The following is a 15522-nucleotide window of genomic DNA, read 5'->3' on the forward strand; positions in this document are numbered from 1 at the left end:
CTCTTGTGAAACTTCTTGCTGCAGAATCTTTTTCCAGCCTTCTTCTGATCTGTGCCTGACCCAGTCCTTTCTCTGAGGCCCTGCAGGCAATTCATTTGACCTCATGGCTTGGTTTTTGTTCAGATAGATACTGAGAGCCGTGGGACCTCCTATAGACTGGTGGTTGCCTTTTACTGATTCTGTCCAGTCAACTGAGTTGACCACAGGTGGACTCCATGGAAGGTGTGGAAACATCTCTGTGGTGGTCAGCAGAATGCAGTGCACCTGCTTGTAATTTTATAAAGGGATCTGAATACTGGGCGGCATGTGAGGCGCAGTGGGTAGCACTGCTGCCTCACAGTTAGGAGACCCTGGTTCGCTTCCCGGGTCCTCCCTGCGTCTGCGTCTTCGGGCACTCCGGTTTCCTCCCACAGTCCAAAGACATGCAGGTTAGGTGCATTGGCGATTCTAAATTGTCCCGTGTGTGTATGCGTGCCCTGTGGTGGGCTGGCACCCTGCCCAGGGTTTGTTTTCTGCCTTGTGCCCTTTGTTGGCTGGGATTGGCTCCAGCAGACCCCTGGGACCCTGTAGTTAGAATATAGCAGGTTGGATAATGGATTGATGGATGGATGGATGGATCTGAATACTTGTGTCAATGTGATGTTTCCGTTTCCAAAATCGTGTATTTTACCTTTGTAATTCTTGTATGTTGTCTGTCGCTTGATGAGGAGCGAAACTTAATTTAAATGACTTTAGCACAAGGCGTCAACATAACAAAATGTGACAACAGTGCAGGTGTCTGAATCCGTTCTGAAGGCCGGGAGTGCGGGTGTGTTTGGTGGGTTGGTGACATTGTGGGTGACGGTGCCCTGCAGTGGAGTGGAGTGACCTTCGAGTCGGGTCCCACCTTGTATCTAATGCTGCTGCCGTCCCGTACGTGTGCTAAGAACACCAGCTGTACGATGTAAACCGACGGCGTCAGTATTTAGTGTTGGTGTCTGGCATGCCCGAAAGACAAATTATTCTGAATTGTTTAAAGAAGTTGCACTGTTTGCAGTTTTTATTAAGTTCATGAATAAGAAAACATTGCATCCGTTCACTTGCCTTTCTGGTGAATTCTTATTGAACTCTCCCAGTGTGATAACTGGCACGTTCTTCTTTCCTTTCCTTTTTAAAATGGCTTTTAATCCTAACCAGCTGTGTGAGATGTTCTCTCGCCGCACACGGATTTGCTGATTCTTTGGGTTGAATTTCAGCATTTTAAAGAAAAATAGACGCCTTCCCCCCTTTTAACAGTGGATGGCTTGTGTCAGCCTTTCAGCACCTTGTGTGTTGCGCCGGCCGCCGAGATGATATTTCCATCCCCGAGGATGTTTCGTTTTACTTGTCGTTGAATGTCTAGCGGAAATGTACACGACTGGGACGCATTAAGAGTGTGTCCACATATTTTTACACGTGTAGCACACACACAAAAACGGGCTAAGCAGTTTCCTCAAGGGGGTCAAGCGGGTCAGCGATGGATCTTCATGAGTCTCCTTCCAGTGCTTTAGCTGTTATAGCGCACTACCTGCCTCTTGACATTAAAGAAAAAAGAAGCTACAGTACTGGAAATCAATCAGGAAGTAGTTAAACTTTGTGTGTGACATCCATGCCTGATTGTCCCACAGGACTGTGACAGATAAACAGAGGTCCTCTGAGGTAAGCCGGGCCCTCGTTGTCCTCCACATTCACTCCACTGCACGTCACCGATGTTTGCTCGTTTTTATCGATTGCTGTGCCCAGGAGCTCTCAGTAAAGCACTAAAATTCAGATTTTTACTTGTGAGAGTAAAAAGCCGGTCTTGTGTTCTGCCACCATAACAGTATCCACATTGTTCCTCTTGAACCCGAGGTTTGACCGACAGCCTGACCCTTCTTTCCAGAACCCTGGCCTAGGCCTTCCCATTGAGGCTGAGGAGCCTAATCATCCTAAAGTTGGGTCCCTGACCTCCACACCATCACTGCTGAAGTGGTGTGTCCATCAAGACAGCCCAACACCATCCAGAGCCTTCTGGGACTTGAGGAGATTCTGTTCTGAATTTTCATGGACAGAATTTCAAACAACGTCCAAGGAATGGAGGCTGTCCGGTTTGGTGACCTCAAAAATCTGCTTTTTGCAGATGATGTGGTCCTTCCAGCCTCATTGAGTTATGACGTTAAACACTGGAGTTGGGTGCGGCTGAGTGCAAAGTGGTTGGTTTGAGGTCCAGCTTGCCAAATCTGAGGTTCTCAGCAGGAAAAGGGTGGCGTGCCTTCTCTGGTTTGGAGATGAGGTTCTTTCTCAAGTGGAGGAGTTTTAAGTATCTTCATGAGATCTTCATCGACAGGCGGATTGGAGCAGCATTTGCAGTTACGCGGATGCTGGACCAATTAGTCGTGGTGAAGAGGATGCTAAGACAAAAAGCGAAGCTCTCAATTTACCGGCCCACCTACATTCCTGCCCTCACCACTGTACTGACCGACAGAACGAGACCACAGATACATGGGGCAGATGTGAGTTTTCATTTGCAGGGTGTCTGGGCTCAGCCTTAGAGATCGGGTGAGGAGCCAGTTGAGGTGGTCCGGCCTCTAATTAGGGGGAAGTGTTTCAGGTCTGTGCAACCGGAAGGAGATGTCAGGGCAGACCCAGGACACGCTGGAGAGATTACATCTTTTGGATGGCCTGGGAACATCTCAGTGTCCCCGTGCAGGAGATTGCAGGGTGGCATTTTTGTGACCTGGATTAAGTGGCAGGAAATGGATGGATTTTTACTCAATTTGAAAAGCCTGACACCTTCCCTCATACATTGGTTGTGTATTTACCTTTTTTCATGGCGGTCCAGTTGACAGTTGGGCCGTTTCCATTGCCAGACTGCCTTCCTTTACTGCTCACCTTGACTCATATTTGGACATGCCTTTCTTTGCCCGAATGTTAACTCTGCCAAGTGAGTATGTGTGACTTTAATAAATGATGTTATTTAGTGGCCATTTATTTCCAACCCTCTTTACAGCTCACAGTTGCTCGAGGAAGGTTGTTTTCACCACAATGCAGGGAACCACAGGTGGTTTACTGTCTTAACACGTTGACCACTAAGGTGCTCTGGCAGCCATCAGGAGATCAGAAGGCAGAGCTTGGTGGGTTTCTAATACAGCTATGAATAAAGGTACCATAACAAAGGGGGGGGGGTCTTTATCTAGAAATGTAGCAGCTCGTCTAATGATTCACTAGAGGGGGGCCAGTGTACTGAGGATGACCACTAAACCCCATGTGTGTTGATCGCACCTATTCATCTGTCTATCAAGCGTTACATTTTAGCATCAAATTATGAACACCAACTGTGGATCGGGCACTTGCATGCCAATGTGCCTACTGCGATGACTTTGAAGTAAACTGAAGTGCCAACAAAGGAGTCTTTGGTGTCTTAGCTTGCGTTGAGATGTTTGTGAGTAGCACTATTGCTATAGCTATTGCTGACAAGCTGCTGTCCATTCGTTGTCCTAGTTCCACATAAAGAGCACATCTGGAAAGGTCCACTCCTATAATGTGGTGTCACCAGTGAAGAAGCTGTCAGGCTCCTCGTCCCTCTCTGTTACACATCCTCATGCTGGCCACAGGCTCGAGGCCTCCATGTCAGTAAGCCGCAGACCACACACTTGAGCTGACAGGAAGTTTCTGAGCCACCGGAGTTCTGAGTTTTAAACTACAACCACAGCAGCAGACTCCCTGCCCCTTGCTATACTCGCCTAGGGGAGCACATTTCAGACCTCAATGGCCTGTGCAGGTCTCTTCACCACTGCTGGTTTTTCAGCTCTTGGCCCTTGACCTTCTCCGCTCTTTCTTACAGCGCCGGCTCCATTCCCAGCTTCCTGCACCTCTGTGAAGTCATCCCTCCTCCTGTCTTACTGAATGAACCACGTTCTTCCCATTTGGAACCCTTCACGCGACCTCCAGGACCCCCTACATGCCACTTACCTTCTGGGTTAGCATAAGGCAGATGGTACAGTGCCACCCTGAAGATCAGTCAGTCAAGTTGGACTTTACCGAGAGGGTGGCACAGTGGTCTGCCCTTCAGTCCTGTTCAGATCTCAGCCCGGTCAGCGTCTGCCTGGAGTCAACGTGACCTCCCAGTATTGTGTTTCAGCCTGGGGCTTCAGATTCACGTTTTTAGGTCTGTTTGGTTCATTTTTGATTCTTTTATTTCTGCTGAGGTTTTGCGTTCTTATTTGCTTTTCATTTCTGTTTATGCATGTGACCTGCCTGAGTTTATTTCCATATGTTTTGTGGTGGGCTCCTCCAAGAGGTGGGGCCACCTGCCAGTCACTTCCAAGGTCCTGCCCTCGGCTCAATAAATCTGGAGGGTCTCCTGTTCATTTGGATTGCACTCTGGAGTGTTTTCTATACTTGTGCTGTTGTTTTTTTTTTTTGTTTTGTTTTTTGCCTTGGAATTCTGTATTGGGACTTTGTTCGCCTTGGATTGTGTTTTTAGGCAACTCAATTTTGCCATTGTGCTCTATGGAACTTCTGTGTGTGACAGAACATTACCTTTGTTATTTTTTATGCCGTTTCAGTGTTTGCCCTTTTATCTAGCTGGGGTTTGTGGCGGTATATCCCCCTCAAGTGGGCATTATTAGTAGTGCTTTACAGGACTTGCATGTCTCGAGACTCCTAGTCGTAACACCCGGTAGTCGTGTGGCATGTTCTCCAGGTGCCCCAATTTTCCTTCCACCTACCTAACACACTTGTTTTGATTGAGTGGGCCTCCCTCATGGACTTGCACCCGTGTCCAGGGCTGTCTCATCCGTACAGACTGATCCTGACATCACAACTGTATCCACACGTCATATTCCCTTGGTAGATCCTTTCACTTGCCTTAACAACTCTGGAGCACCAGACTATCTCTCGCCAGCTTGGCCAGTCCTGACCATTTTAGAAAACTTGGATTGTTTGAGTTGTGGCCACCCTGGAGTCTGTGCAATCGTGGGTGTCCTTAAAATGAAGGGCGTGGTGGCCAAAGAGATGTTGGGAAAACCAGCAGATTCAGAAAGTCTTTGGGACCCTTAACTTTCTGCACACTTTAATGCGTTATCCATTTAATTTTAAATGGATACTTTTGCCTTTGTTGCCCATTCAGTAAACCATAATGACAACGTGTAAACATCAAAAAGGTTTGCTGATTTCTTAAAAATCAAAAGCTGAAATCTCACATTCATGTAAATATTCAGGCCCTTTGCTGTTGCCGTCTAAATTGTTGTCAAGTACATCGGGTTTTCTTTAATTCTCTTTGAGATGTGTCTTGAACTTGACTGGAGTCCACCAGTGGCAAACTGAATTTACCGGATGTCATTTAGACCAGCACACACTTGTGTATGGTATGTGAGGGCCCAGAGTTCACACTGCATGTCACAACAAAAACCAAGCCATCAAGTCCAAGGAGCTCTCTGTAGACCTCTGTGATAAACTGGTGGTGAGGTCGAGATCAGGACCAGGGGATAAAACCATTTCAAAAGCTTTGAGTGTCTCCAGGAGCACAATAGCCTCAATAATTGTGAAATGGAAGATGTTTAGAACCTCCAGGACTCTTCTTGGAATTGGCCATCCAGCCCAACTGAGTAAATGGACAAGAAAAGCCTTGGGCCAGGGAGGTCACCCAATGGTCACACTAACAGAAGAACTCCTTTGCTGAGGTAAGAGAAGGACAACCATCTCAGAGCAGTACTCCACCAATCAGGCGTTTACGGCTAGACAGAAACCCCTCTTGAGTAAAAGGCATATGACAAGCCACTCAGAGTCTGCCAAATGGCAATTAAAGGACTCTGGTCTGATGACATAAAAACTGAACTCTTTGGGCAGAACTCCAAGCATTAGCTTTGCTCATCGCCTGGCTAATTCACGCTGTGGGAGCTTTTCAGCAGCAGGGACAGCAAGACAGGTCAGAGTTGAGGGAAGGGTGAATTTAGTCAAATACAGAGAGTTCCTTGAAGAAAACCTGCTAGAGAGCACACATGACCTCAGACTGGGGTGGCACTTCATCCATCAGCATGTCAATGACCTGAACAATACAGCCAAGGTAGTGCCGGAGTGGCTCTGATTGTTCCTGAGTGGCCCAGCTGAAGATGGCAGTTAACAGACGCTTTGCATCCAATCTAACAGAGCTTGGGAGGATCTGCCAAAAAGAATGGGATAAAAGGCCCAAATCCAGGTGTGCCAAACTTGTAGAGACATACCCAAGAAGGCCTGAGGCTGTAATTGCTGTCAAAGGGGCTTCTACAAAGTGCTGAATTAAGGGTCTAGATACTTGTATGAATTCATAAATTTGAAAACCTTTCTGACAACACGCTTTCACTTTGTCACGATGGGTTATTCAGTGTAGAGTAACGGGTTAAAATGGCCAATGTGTCCATTTAAAATTACGCTGATCCTGTGAAGTGATCTGAGTACTTTCTGAAGCCACTGTATGTTTGCCTTTTAAGATTAAGTGGCAAAAAGTTTCATATTCACTGTTAAAGTGTAATTAAAATAAGAAATAAGCAAATATAGTGTTACTCATATGAGGATATATTTTTATTTATCTATTGTCATGTGTGTGTGCCATGGGGACACCTTCAGGGCTCTGTTGAGAAAAGCAATGCCTCCCCGAGACCAGAGGTGGCGCTGATGCCTGGTCTCAAACTAAACCCCGCCCCTTCTGGGCGTGGCTGTGTATATTCTGGCTGACGGTCTGAAGCAGGTGGTCATTTTGGACCTGAATGTGCTACGTGACAGAGCTCTGTAGATACCGTCCCCAAGAGCAGCAGCGTTTGCCTTTGCTTTGTGTAACGTAGGCCTTTCTTTGACAAAGTTTCTGTTCATTAAATGGGGATCACCCAATCATTGTTTTTGTGTTTGTCTTTTCTCTGAGGCTGTCACACTGTGCTGTGTATTATTACGATAAAAGGAAAGGAAAGCAAAGCGTCACCCTCTTCAGGATCAAGTGTGTGGATTTGAGCAAAAGTGCATACAATCCTGACTGAGGCAGCCATTTTAAAAGTTTATTACAGTGGCCAGTAGTTGAAGTAGGCGTAAAGCTGAAGTGTGCCATTTATAAGTACTTTGCTGTAGATCCTTACACGTTTGTGCTCTCAGAGGCTCAGGTGCAGGGGGCCATCACCCTTGTGAGAGAATAATTTGGAGGTTTGCAGTGCACATTGAAGTTTAACTGAAGTGTTTCTTGGGGTCAGGGATATGAGCTTGACGATGGGGGGGCTTCATGTCTATATCAAGCCTGTTAAAGCCCCCTCTCCAGGTCATCATTGACCCCAGATCTTCCACTGCGTAGCCTGGGAGAGACCCCAGACCCAAACACTCAGAGGTAAATTTGGAGACACAGCCAAACATCTTTGAGATGGAGGTGGAAACCTTGAAGACTCGTAACTTCTGCATTGAGATACGAGGGGAATGTGAGATGCCTGCTGTGACCAGCGTGCCGCCCATTCTCCCCTCTAAAGAAATCCCCTGTGGGGCTCAGAGAAAGGAACCGTCAATCCTCACGAGGTAGAAGGTTTCATAAACACAATTCATAAGTTGCCAGTTGATTTGAACCAAAGCACTCGCCTCGTGATAAGCAATGGAGGCACAGAATCCATGACAAGATTGTGATGCCCTCCAGTGGCCAGTGCATTCTCACACTAGCAAGACCTATTGCTGCCAGTATGGTGGTCTCTCTCCTACAGTACAGCAGAATACCCCATGTGCTCTCCTGATAGTGCCACTGCCCTGATAATCTCTCAGTAACTGGGCACCACTTCACATTTGAAAGAACTCAGAATGCCATGCTATTCCCCAAATGTTCATAAAATAGCTTTAACATTCATTTTTATTCTGAATGTGTCTATCTTCCAGTACAGGGGCACTAATTTGTCAGGATTATTTTTGTGGGATGGTTAATATTTATGAGTTAAAGAATGGCACATATGAGCTGAGCCCACTTTTCCAAACCCACAGGCTCCACCAGCCTGTTATCATTCAACATGGCTGAAGCTGAGCATCGAGCATGAAGGGTCAGCGGCACTTCTTTTAGGAGTTCAGGTGTCATGGGAGCCAACCTGGCAGTACCAGCTATGCAGTGAGTGGCCTTGTGAAAAAAAGCGACACACGCATGACAATTTGTGACGTAGCAATAGGCCTGTCAGTCTTTTTATTATAAACCAAGTTGTCTATTGGGGTGGGAGATGTTGCGTCTTTTTTAAGTTGTATCACAGTACCAATTGTAGAAGTCGTCCCAATTGGTGCGGGGTGTCTAATACTGGGTAGACTGGGTGGCACAGTAGTTATTTATAGAGAAGTATGAACAGGCACGTGGCTCAGAAAGCAATGCACTGGCTGGGAGACTTGCCTCGAGCATCCCCTACATTTAGTGTCAAATCGCGTCATGTTTGTTCCAAGATGGCACGTGCCACCAGGCCTTCAGTTGTCTCCAACATGCTCTCTCTCTTTGTGAAATAAGCAGCCTAGTTTACTTTGTAAGCAGAAATAAACCACACAGAGAGCACAGGATTTGTTCACAATTTGCTTTATTGCCATGTTTGTTTTTATTTGCTAGTGAGTGAGTGCAGCACAGTCACAGTGGAGTAAAAGCATGGAGCCCTTTGTACAGGTATTGTTTTTAATGGAAGACATGGTTTATTTGGAGATGGCTCACTGGACGAGGCTCATTAGCACAAGAATGACAGATCAAGTTGCGGTTACAAGGAAAGTACTCCATTCTGGACAGAATCCTTACCCACATTCCCACCATGCCCACCTGACTGAGACACATGCATTACTGGTGAATTCATCAGCGACTACAATGGTTTAGGAGCGGCTCATCCAGCGTCTCCTCCACAATCTGTACAGCTACCTGCGAGAATATGACAAGTGCCAATTCATGATGAAGTCTTCATGAAACAAATACTTCAAAGTGATGTCCAGCTCTGTACACTGAAACATAAAGGGGGACGACCCGCCGATACCACCTTGAACCGAGTGGGGACATGAATGGCTCTGTACATCATGGGTAAGTACACATTTGTTAACTAAAACGTTACACATTCTATTTACAAATGCTGTAAACTGCGCCTGTACTTTATGTGCAATACGCCCTACTCTGGCTTCATCTGTACACAGTCCGCGTCCTGCTATACAATGGCGAGTACGGTACAGTGCAAATCCTGTTATACATTGGAGAAAATATAAGCCTGCTCTTTTCAAAAAGTTCAAAATGTGCTTCAAGTTCCATTGTCATTTTCTATTGGAATTTTAAAATATAATACATTTGGAAAGCTTGTTATGGAAGTATTCAAAATATATATATATATATATATATATATACTGTATATATATCACATATTTTTTATCTATTATCTACAGTCCACAAAAAATTAAAAATACACACTTCAGAAGCCAGCTGACAATTAATACTATGTATATTATAAACTATGTTTTGGCATAGAAATTATTTGCTCTCACAAACAAAAATACTGATATGAAAACCGTTAACAAATTTAATACTGATTAACTTTATTTGGTTTTACGCCTCTGGCCATCTGGAAGCATTGCATGACGGCAGCGCCGAGACCCTTAGCCCGCAGGCCGTAATCTGCTCAGTCGCTTTTGGGCAGTGTGATCAGCGGACGCATTCATTCCAAGCTGCCGACATTTGCATATTTAATTGGCTGTGTGTGTGATTGGATAATCCTGAACGTGTCCTGATGTCAGCTGCTTTCACTCTTTGCTGAATGACGACGCCCTGTGTATTCATCTCAAAGTCCACAGCAGCAGTCAGGTGAAGACACAATAAGCAGCAATGCGACTCGAGGAATCGACATGACAGACTGTTAGCTGTTTGCAAAACATAGGCACGAAGGAGTATTGTCAACACGCAACACAAAAAGCCAGTCTGGTCTCCAGTTGGTGAGGTGGTCCGGACACTTCATTAATATCTTCTGAAAAATGTGTAGACCATCGACTGGATAAAAAACAACGTAACTCAATATGTTTAGTTTGGATCAGCCCAGTCTAAACTGCTGTGATAAATTCAAGTTTCACGGAATGGCCAAAAAGAAAGCCAAGAGTAGTCCAGTTTCTGTTTTTCAAACCAAAGCTCACAGTGCTACCATCTGTATTGAGTGATAAGACGGGTCTGCTTATGCAAATTCAAGCTTTACCTGCCATTTGGGTTATGGGATCCTTCATATGGGACATCCACAAGGAATGACATCTGACACTCCATTCTAATTAGGCCGTAACTATTTCAACTGACCGAAGCTCACTCCACATCTGTTAAAATGTCCAGCTATGCTTTCTACAGTTACATCACGCTCCTCTGCACGTGGTAGGAAAAATTAATTCTTGGATCAACAGGTTTTCTGCCTGTTAAAATTTCAAACTTTTTAAGCAATAGTAGGATTGTATGAACAACTAAAATAAACCCTGAAAAGAAAAAATACTGCACAGTGAAATTTCCAGCTTTGATAAGACGAATCTGGTGCTTTCAGTCCTTTGACAGACATAACCTGGAGGTGATATCCTAAAAATTTCTCTCTGGAATCAAACATTAATATTGAAATATGATGGTACTGAAAATTCACGCCATCTAAACTACTGAAAAATGGAATTGGAAAAGAAAATATCGGGAATAGAGTGGGCTGAGAAAATATTTATCTGAGTTCAAGAACATCTGGCTTTGGGATGAAGTCTCAGTATGGATTCACATTTCTTGTCTTTAGAAGCTGGCCCGTCATCCTAAGCAAACAGCATGAGACCAAGATTTTGGCAACCTAAAGTGGTACATCTACCTTAGACAAATGTTCATATTCTATCACTTTATTTTGAATCTGAACTTTTATTTTGCTTCTGAATGACCCTTGAGAGAGTGGTGCAACACACACTACTGTGAAATTTCACTTGGGCAAATAGTTGGCCTCCGCTCTCCCAAGTCTGTGGGATATTCTCACAAATGGGGCGACTTACAGCCTAATGTCACTGTACCTTTCACTCTATGGTATCTTCTACAATGTTTTCTATTTGGTTGTACAAACTGAACAAAGCATCACCAGCATCACATGTGCAGAGGCAAATGGACATGTTAAGTGCCTACAAGCACGTCGTCTCTAGGAAGATGCCAGTAGCTCTCTTGCATTCATCTTGCTATGTAAACACTTTTATTGCCCATCTATTGTAGTTATTTACAAAAACGCATTAGGGGTGTCTTTTGACCTTCTGTCAGTCCAATGCGAATTCTGTAGCTGTACATGGGTTGCCCAAAACATTTACAGTGACTCTCAAAATGGTGGTGTGGGATTAGGTTATGGTGGTGAAGGAATCAGTAATAAACATTCACAGACATGTATTTCTAATCTGTGGAGCTCTTGAAATGCAATCTGTTGGAAAAGGTTTAGGGGCAATGACAAATTAATTGAAAACTTGGCATAAGCGCAGGATTTAGGTTGGTACAAGAAGGGTATAAACGCTTATACATATTCTAGCAGTATGTGTATAACACACTTTTATCAATACAAAAACTGTGTTGCAAGCCTTTCTGCACACATGTACGCCTGGCGCACACATGTGGCACATTTGTTGCGTTTACATTGTGATGGCACAATTCCAAATGCTACCTAATCAAAACAGTCATATTTATACCACCAACTGCTATTTTCTGCTCTGAGCAACACTGAGCTAACATGTGTATGCTCTCTGGACGAGTTGCTGAATGGAACAAGGAGAGCCAAAGTGCCATCTGACCTGACCTGCAACCAATAGGAGCTCTTAATGTGGGAAAAAGTTGCATCAGTTCCGAGTGACCCCATTAATGTGTCTGGGTATGCATTTGTGACCCCACTCCTAATACTAAATGCTATCCTCACCTTTGAGATTAAAAATCAAGCTGTCATCCAGCACAACCATAGGAAGTTATGTTTTATTTCACTTAATGGATTTAGGTTTATGAGTCTAAGGTCTCATTTGTGATAGTCTCAAAGGAAACAAAAGCTAAAAAGAAAGCAATGATGACTGCATAATATGAGAATAACTTGTGCCGATGGTTACAAAGGTAAGCCTGTTTATAAAACATCTAGTTTGAAAACAGAGGCAAGTTAAGTAATGCTCTTGTAAGATATGGATCATTTTCTTAAAGAGACTGGGAAAAAAAATTCTGAGTGATTGCATGGCTTGCTGGGGCATGATTCAGTATAGCGTTTACACGGCCACCTGAGTCGGAATACGAGCTCCAACATCAGAATGACCCAAATCGATACTGCGGCTCCAGATCTCAAGGATCAACTCTATGATTCTAGGTTTAGGAAAATCTACTGGTAGCGTTTGATTCGGTTCTGATTGGGTAGTGCAAGCGTGCTTATTGACAATACTCCAAATTGGGACACTGAGTCACATTACGAAGAACTCTGGTTGCATCTTAAGGATGGCTTTAGCTGAGGTTTCGACACACAAATATTAGAAACCAAATGGACCTTAGCATGTTATCACTCATAAAAGCCTATCTTTGGCTGTCAGCCAAGCACCACTGTATACTGCAATTATTCACTCCAAAGGTACTGCATTTGTCTTTCTTACATACTGTATATAATTACATTTTTTACAAACTTCAACAAAATAAAGTAATTCTCAAAATAAATTTCATTTATATTCTGAGTAGTAGAAGAAAAATTCTAAATTTACAGTATCATGATTATTCTTAACATATTTTGGCATCCTAAAGATTAGTCTAAGCCATGAGCCAGAGATACCATTTTACAACAATGTGCAAATCCACTTCTAGAAGCTGTCCTGCTAGTTCATTCAAAGCAGTTCTTCTCAACGCACATCTTCATGTCTGTGGGCCACAGGGCAATGGTACTACTTTTCCCTTTTAGAAGCCACCTGTCTTTTCTAGTCTTTTCTATTGTTTTTGTTTCATTATAGCCTTCAGACATGAAGCAATGACTACCCAGACAAAATCCAAAAGATGTGCAAAATGTTGGTTTGAGTTTCCCTGCTTCCAACGTTAATTTACAAGAGGGTGGAAATCTAGCAGTACACAAAACACCTGGGAGATGTGGCTTACAAGATGAACTCTTAATGCAATTATCGTTATATACATTTAAGACAAAAGTCAAATAAGCTGCAAGTACTGATCTGCAGTTGGATGAATGCAAGCTAACTCAGTCTGGACTCATTACCTATAAGCAGACACTTAAATAATTGGCACAACTACTTGTACACCAGGGTAGATTTCTGTACACATGAGCTGGTGTAAACAATGGGAAATTAACTCAGCAAGGAAAACACTAGAAAGTTTTATGCATCCACGTTGCACATGGCTGAAGGTTATTCCTGGTTGCATAGGACTCCAGTCCATCAATTCATCCAATTCACTTTATTTCTGTATAGCACTCCTCAAAACCTTCAGGCTCAGATATTGAGGAAGAATTGCTTTAAAAGTGGGAATATCAGGTGTGAACAATAACCCCATCACCCCAACCCAGTCCCCCCCCAAACTGCTGCTAGGTGCCTTTCAATTGGAACAAGGCTTGGACGGAAGGTATTGATTAAATCATGTCAAAGAATGTTCTTCAATTTCAAGTAATGAGGTAGCGCCACATTCTGGTGTAATCCTGAAGTTCAGAAGGTAAAGTTTAACCTCATACAAATTCCATTAAGAACATTGCAATTCATGTCTAGTATTATTTGACAGACATCACTAACATTGCTGAATATTTTACTTATTTTTTTCTAATTATAAAACATATTTACTATAATATCACTTTTCAGTGTTTACCTTGCTTAGATAATTTTACTGGTAAATCTAGCATAATTTAATTATTTTACAGATCTTTGTGTGCAAGAATTCTGATGTGCCCCTCTTGCTTACATTGCTATTTACCAGTCTGATGATGAAACAAACACGGAGGCCTTGCTGATGTGACTAAGATGGAATTTTTTTTTGCATTATATAGGCTTCAGCCTCACATGACACTTTCAAATATGATGACCTTGTTATCTTCAGAGCCAGGTGTCAGTGAGGCTAGGCTCTTGATGTCAGCATCTGGAGACATGTATTCCAGATGGTGGGCACCCCACACAGGTTTGGTCAAGTGTAACCAACGCTGAAATAAAAAATAAATAAATGATACTTGCTAGTGTACAAACCTCACCTTAACGGCAAAATGACACCATGTAAGTTAATTGATGAAAGTATTTAACTATATATAATTCTCGGTATAGACAACTGGATCCTTACATTCCTTGACCTAGATGGCAAATTTGAATATCTAATATCAAAATCTAATTAAAAAAAAAAAGTTCTTAAAAATACACAAGTTTAGAGCACACAAACATCACTATACAGCATAGCATTCTTAATCCAATTCTTGGTTCTGGTGGGTCAGAACCTATCCCAGCAGCACTTTGAGCAAGGCAGGAACAAGTCCTGGAAAGGGTGCCCGCTCAGCGCTCCTATGTATGTCACTACTACTGACATACAGACAATTTGGTATCACCAGTTATCACCTAACCTACATGCCTTTGGAGATTTGTGTGGCAGAACCCCCAAAGATAAGGACTGCACAAGGAATTTGTGAAGCAGCAGTGTAAACTCTGCTACAGCACATAAACAGAACTCCAAAAATCAAACAGGTAATGAAACATAATGCTATTAGTAATTGTAATCATAAAAATAAAGTGAACCATATAAATAAAAATCCTATTTACTGTACATGCATACACATTGATTTTTGGATTCCTACTTTTATGTACTCCCACACACAAATATTTTTCAGAATATACAGTGTACAGTACATAAAGACTAACCTCTCTAAAAGTGCCTTTGGCACGGAACATCTTGTAGATCACGGTGGCTGGAATGCACAACATGGAGGACAGAGCGAAACACCATCCAATCACCTCACCCCACCAGGGATACACATAGACTTTGTTGTAGGTTAGAGGTTTATAGTTCACAAGATGAAAAATAAATATGCCCTAAAAAGAAGAACACATTTTCCATTAGTTTCCTAATCAATCATCTATTTTATTTCCAGTTCCCAGGGGTGGATCAACCATCAGGGAGTTCTGGGTATGCACCTTGGCATCTTTGACTTCAAGGGGCTTTTTCACCAGGAGTCTCCACCCGACTCGATAAAATGATTCAGTCAAAATGACCAAGGAGGAAAGAACCAGGGGTGTTGAATCGATCAAGTCTTGTGCCAAAATCAACATACATTGAATGACCTGCACACTACACACTGCATTAAAGTGACCAGGTATTTATGTCCTGAATTGTTAAAAGTGTCCTTAATCTGGCCTTGCTAGTGGATTTTTTTAAATCCTCTCACAGTAGAAAGACAACTCATACCCATCCATCTCTTCATTTCCTAGCCAGTTTATCCAGTTCAGGGATGTTGATAGCTTGGTGCCTGTCCTGTCAGCTTTAGTACCTGGCAAGAAGCTACTCTGGATGGTGAGCCAGTCCCATAAAGGCCACACTAACTTATGTATATTACTACGCCAGTT

The 15522-nt window shown here is 43.3% G+C and overlaps 1 protein-coding gene across 3 annotated transcripts in view; it reads right to left on the minus strand.

Moving 5' to 3' along the window:
- Positions 1 to 8529: 8529 nt before the first annotated feature.
- Positions 8530 to 15522, minus strand: part of slc6a8 (solute carrier family 6 member 8) — a 203111-nt gene continuing 196118 nt past the window's right edge. For all 3 annotated transcript variants that reach the window (XM_039775517.1, XM_039775516.1, XM_039775515.1), the window contains 2 exons: positions 14821 to 14991; positions 8530 to 14117 (listed from right to left, as the gene is read on the minus strand). In XM_039775517.1, the coding sequence (XP_039631451.1) occupies positions 13977 to 14117; positions 14821 to 14991 (312 nt within the window). In that variant the 3' untranslated portion in view covers positions 8530 to 13976. The remainder of the gene's footprint in view (positions 14118 to 14820; positions 14992 to 15522) is intronic.

The sequence above is a fragment of the Polypterus senegalus genome, chromosome 13, assembly GCF_016835505.1.
Source record: "Polypterus senegalus isolate Bchr_013 chromosome 13, ASM1683550v1, whole genome shotgun sequence".
NCBI lineage: Eukaryota > Metazoa > Chordata > Cladistia > Polypteriformes > Polypteridae > Polypterus > Polypterus senegalus.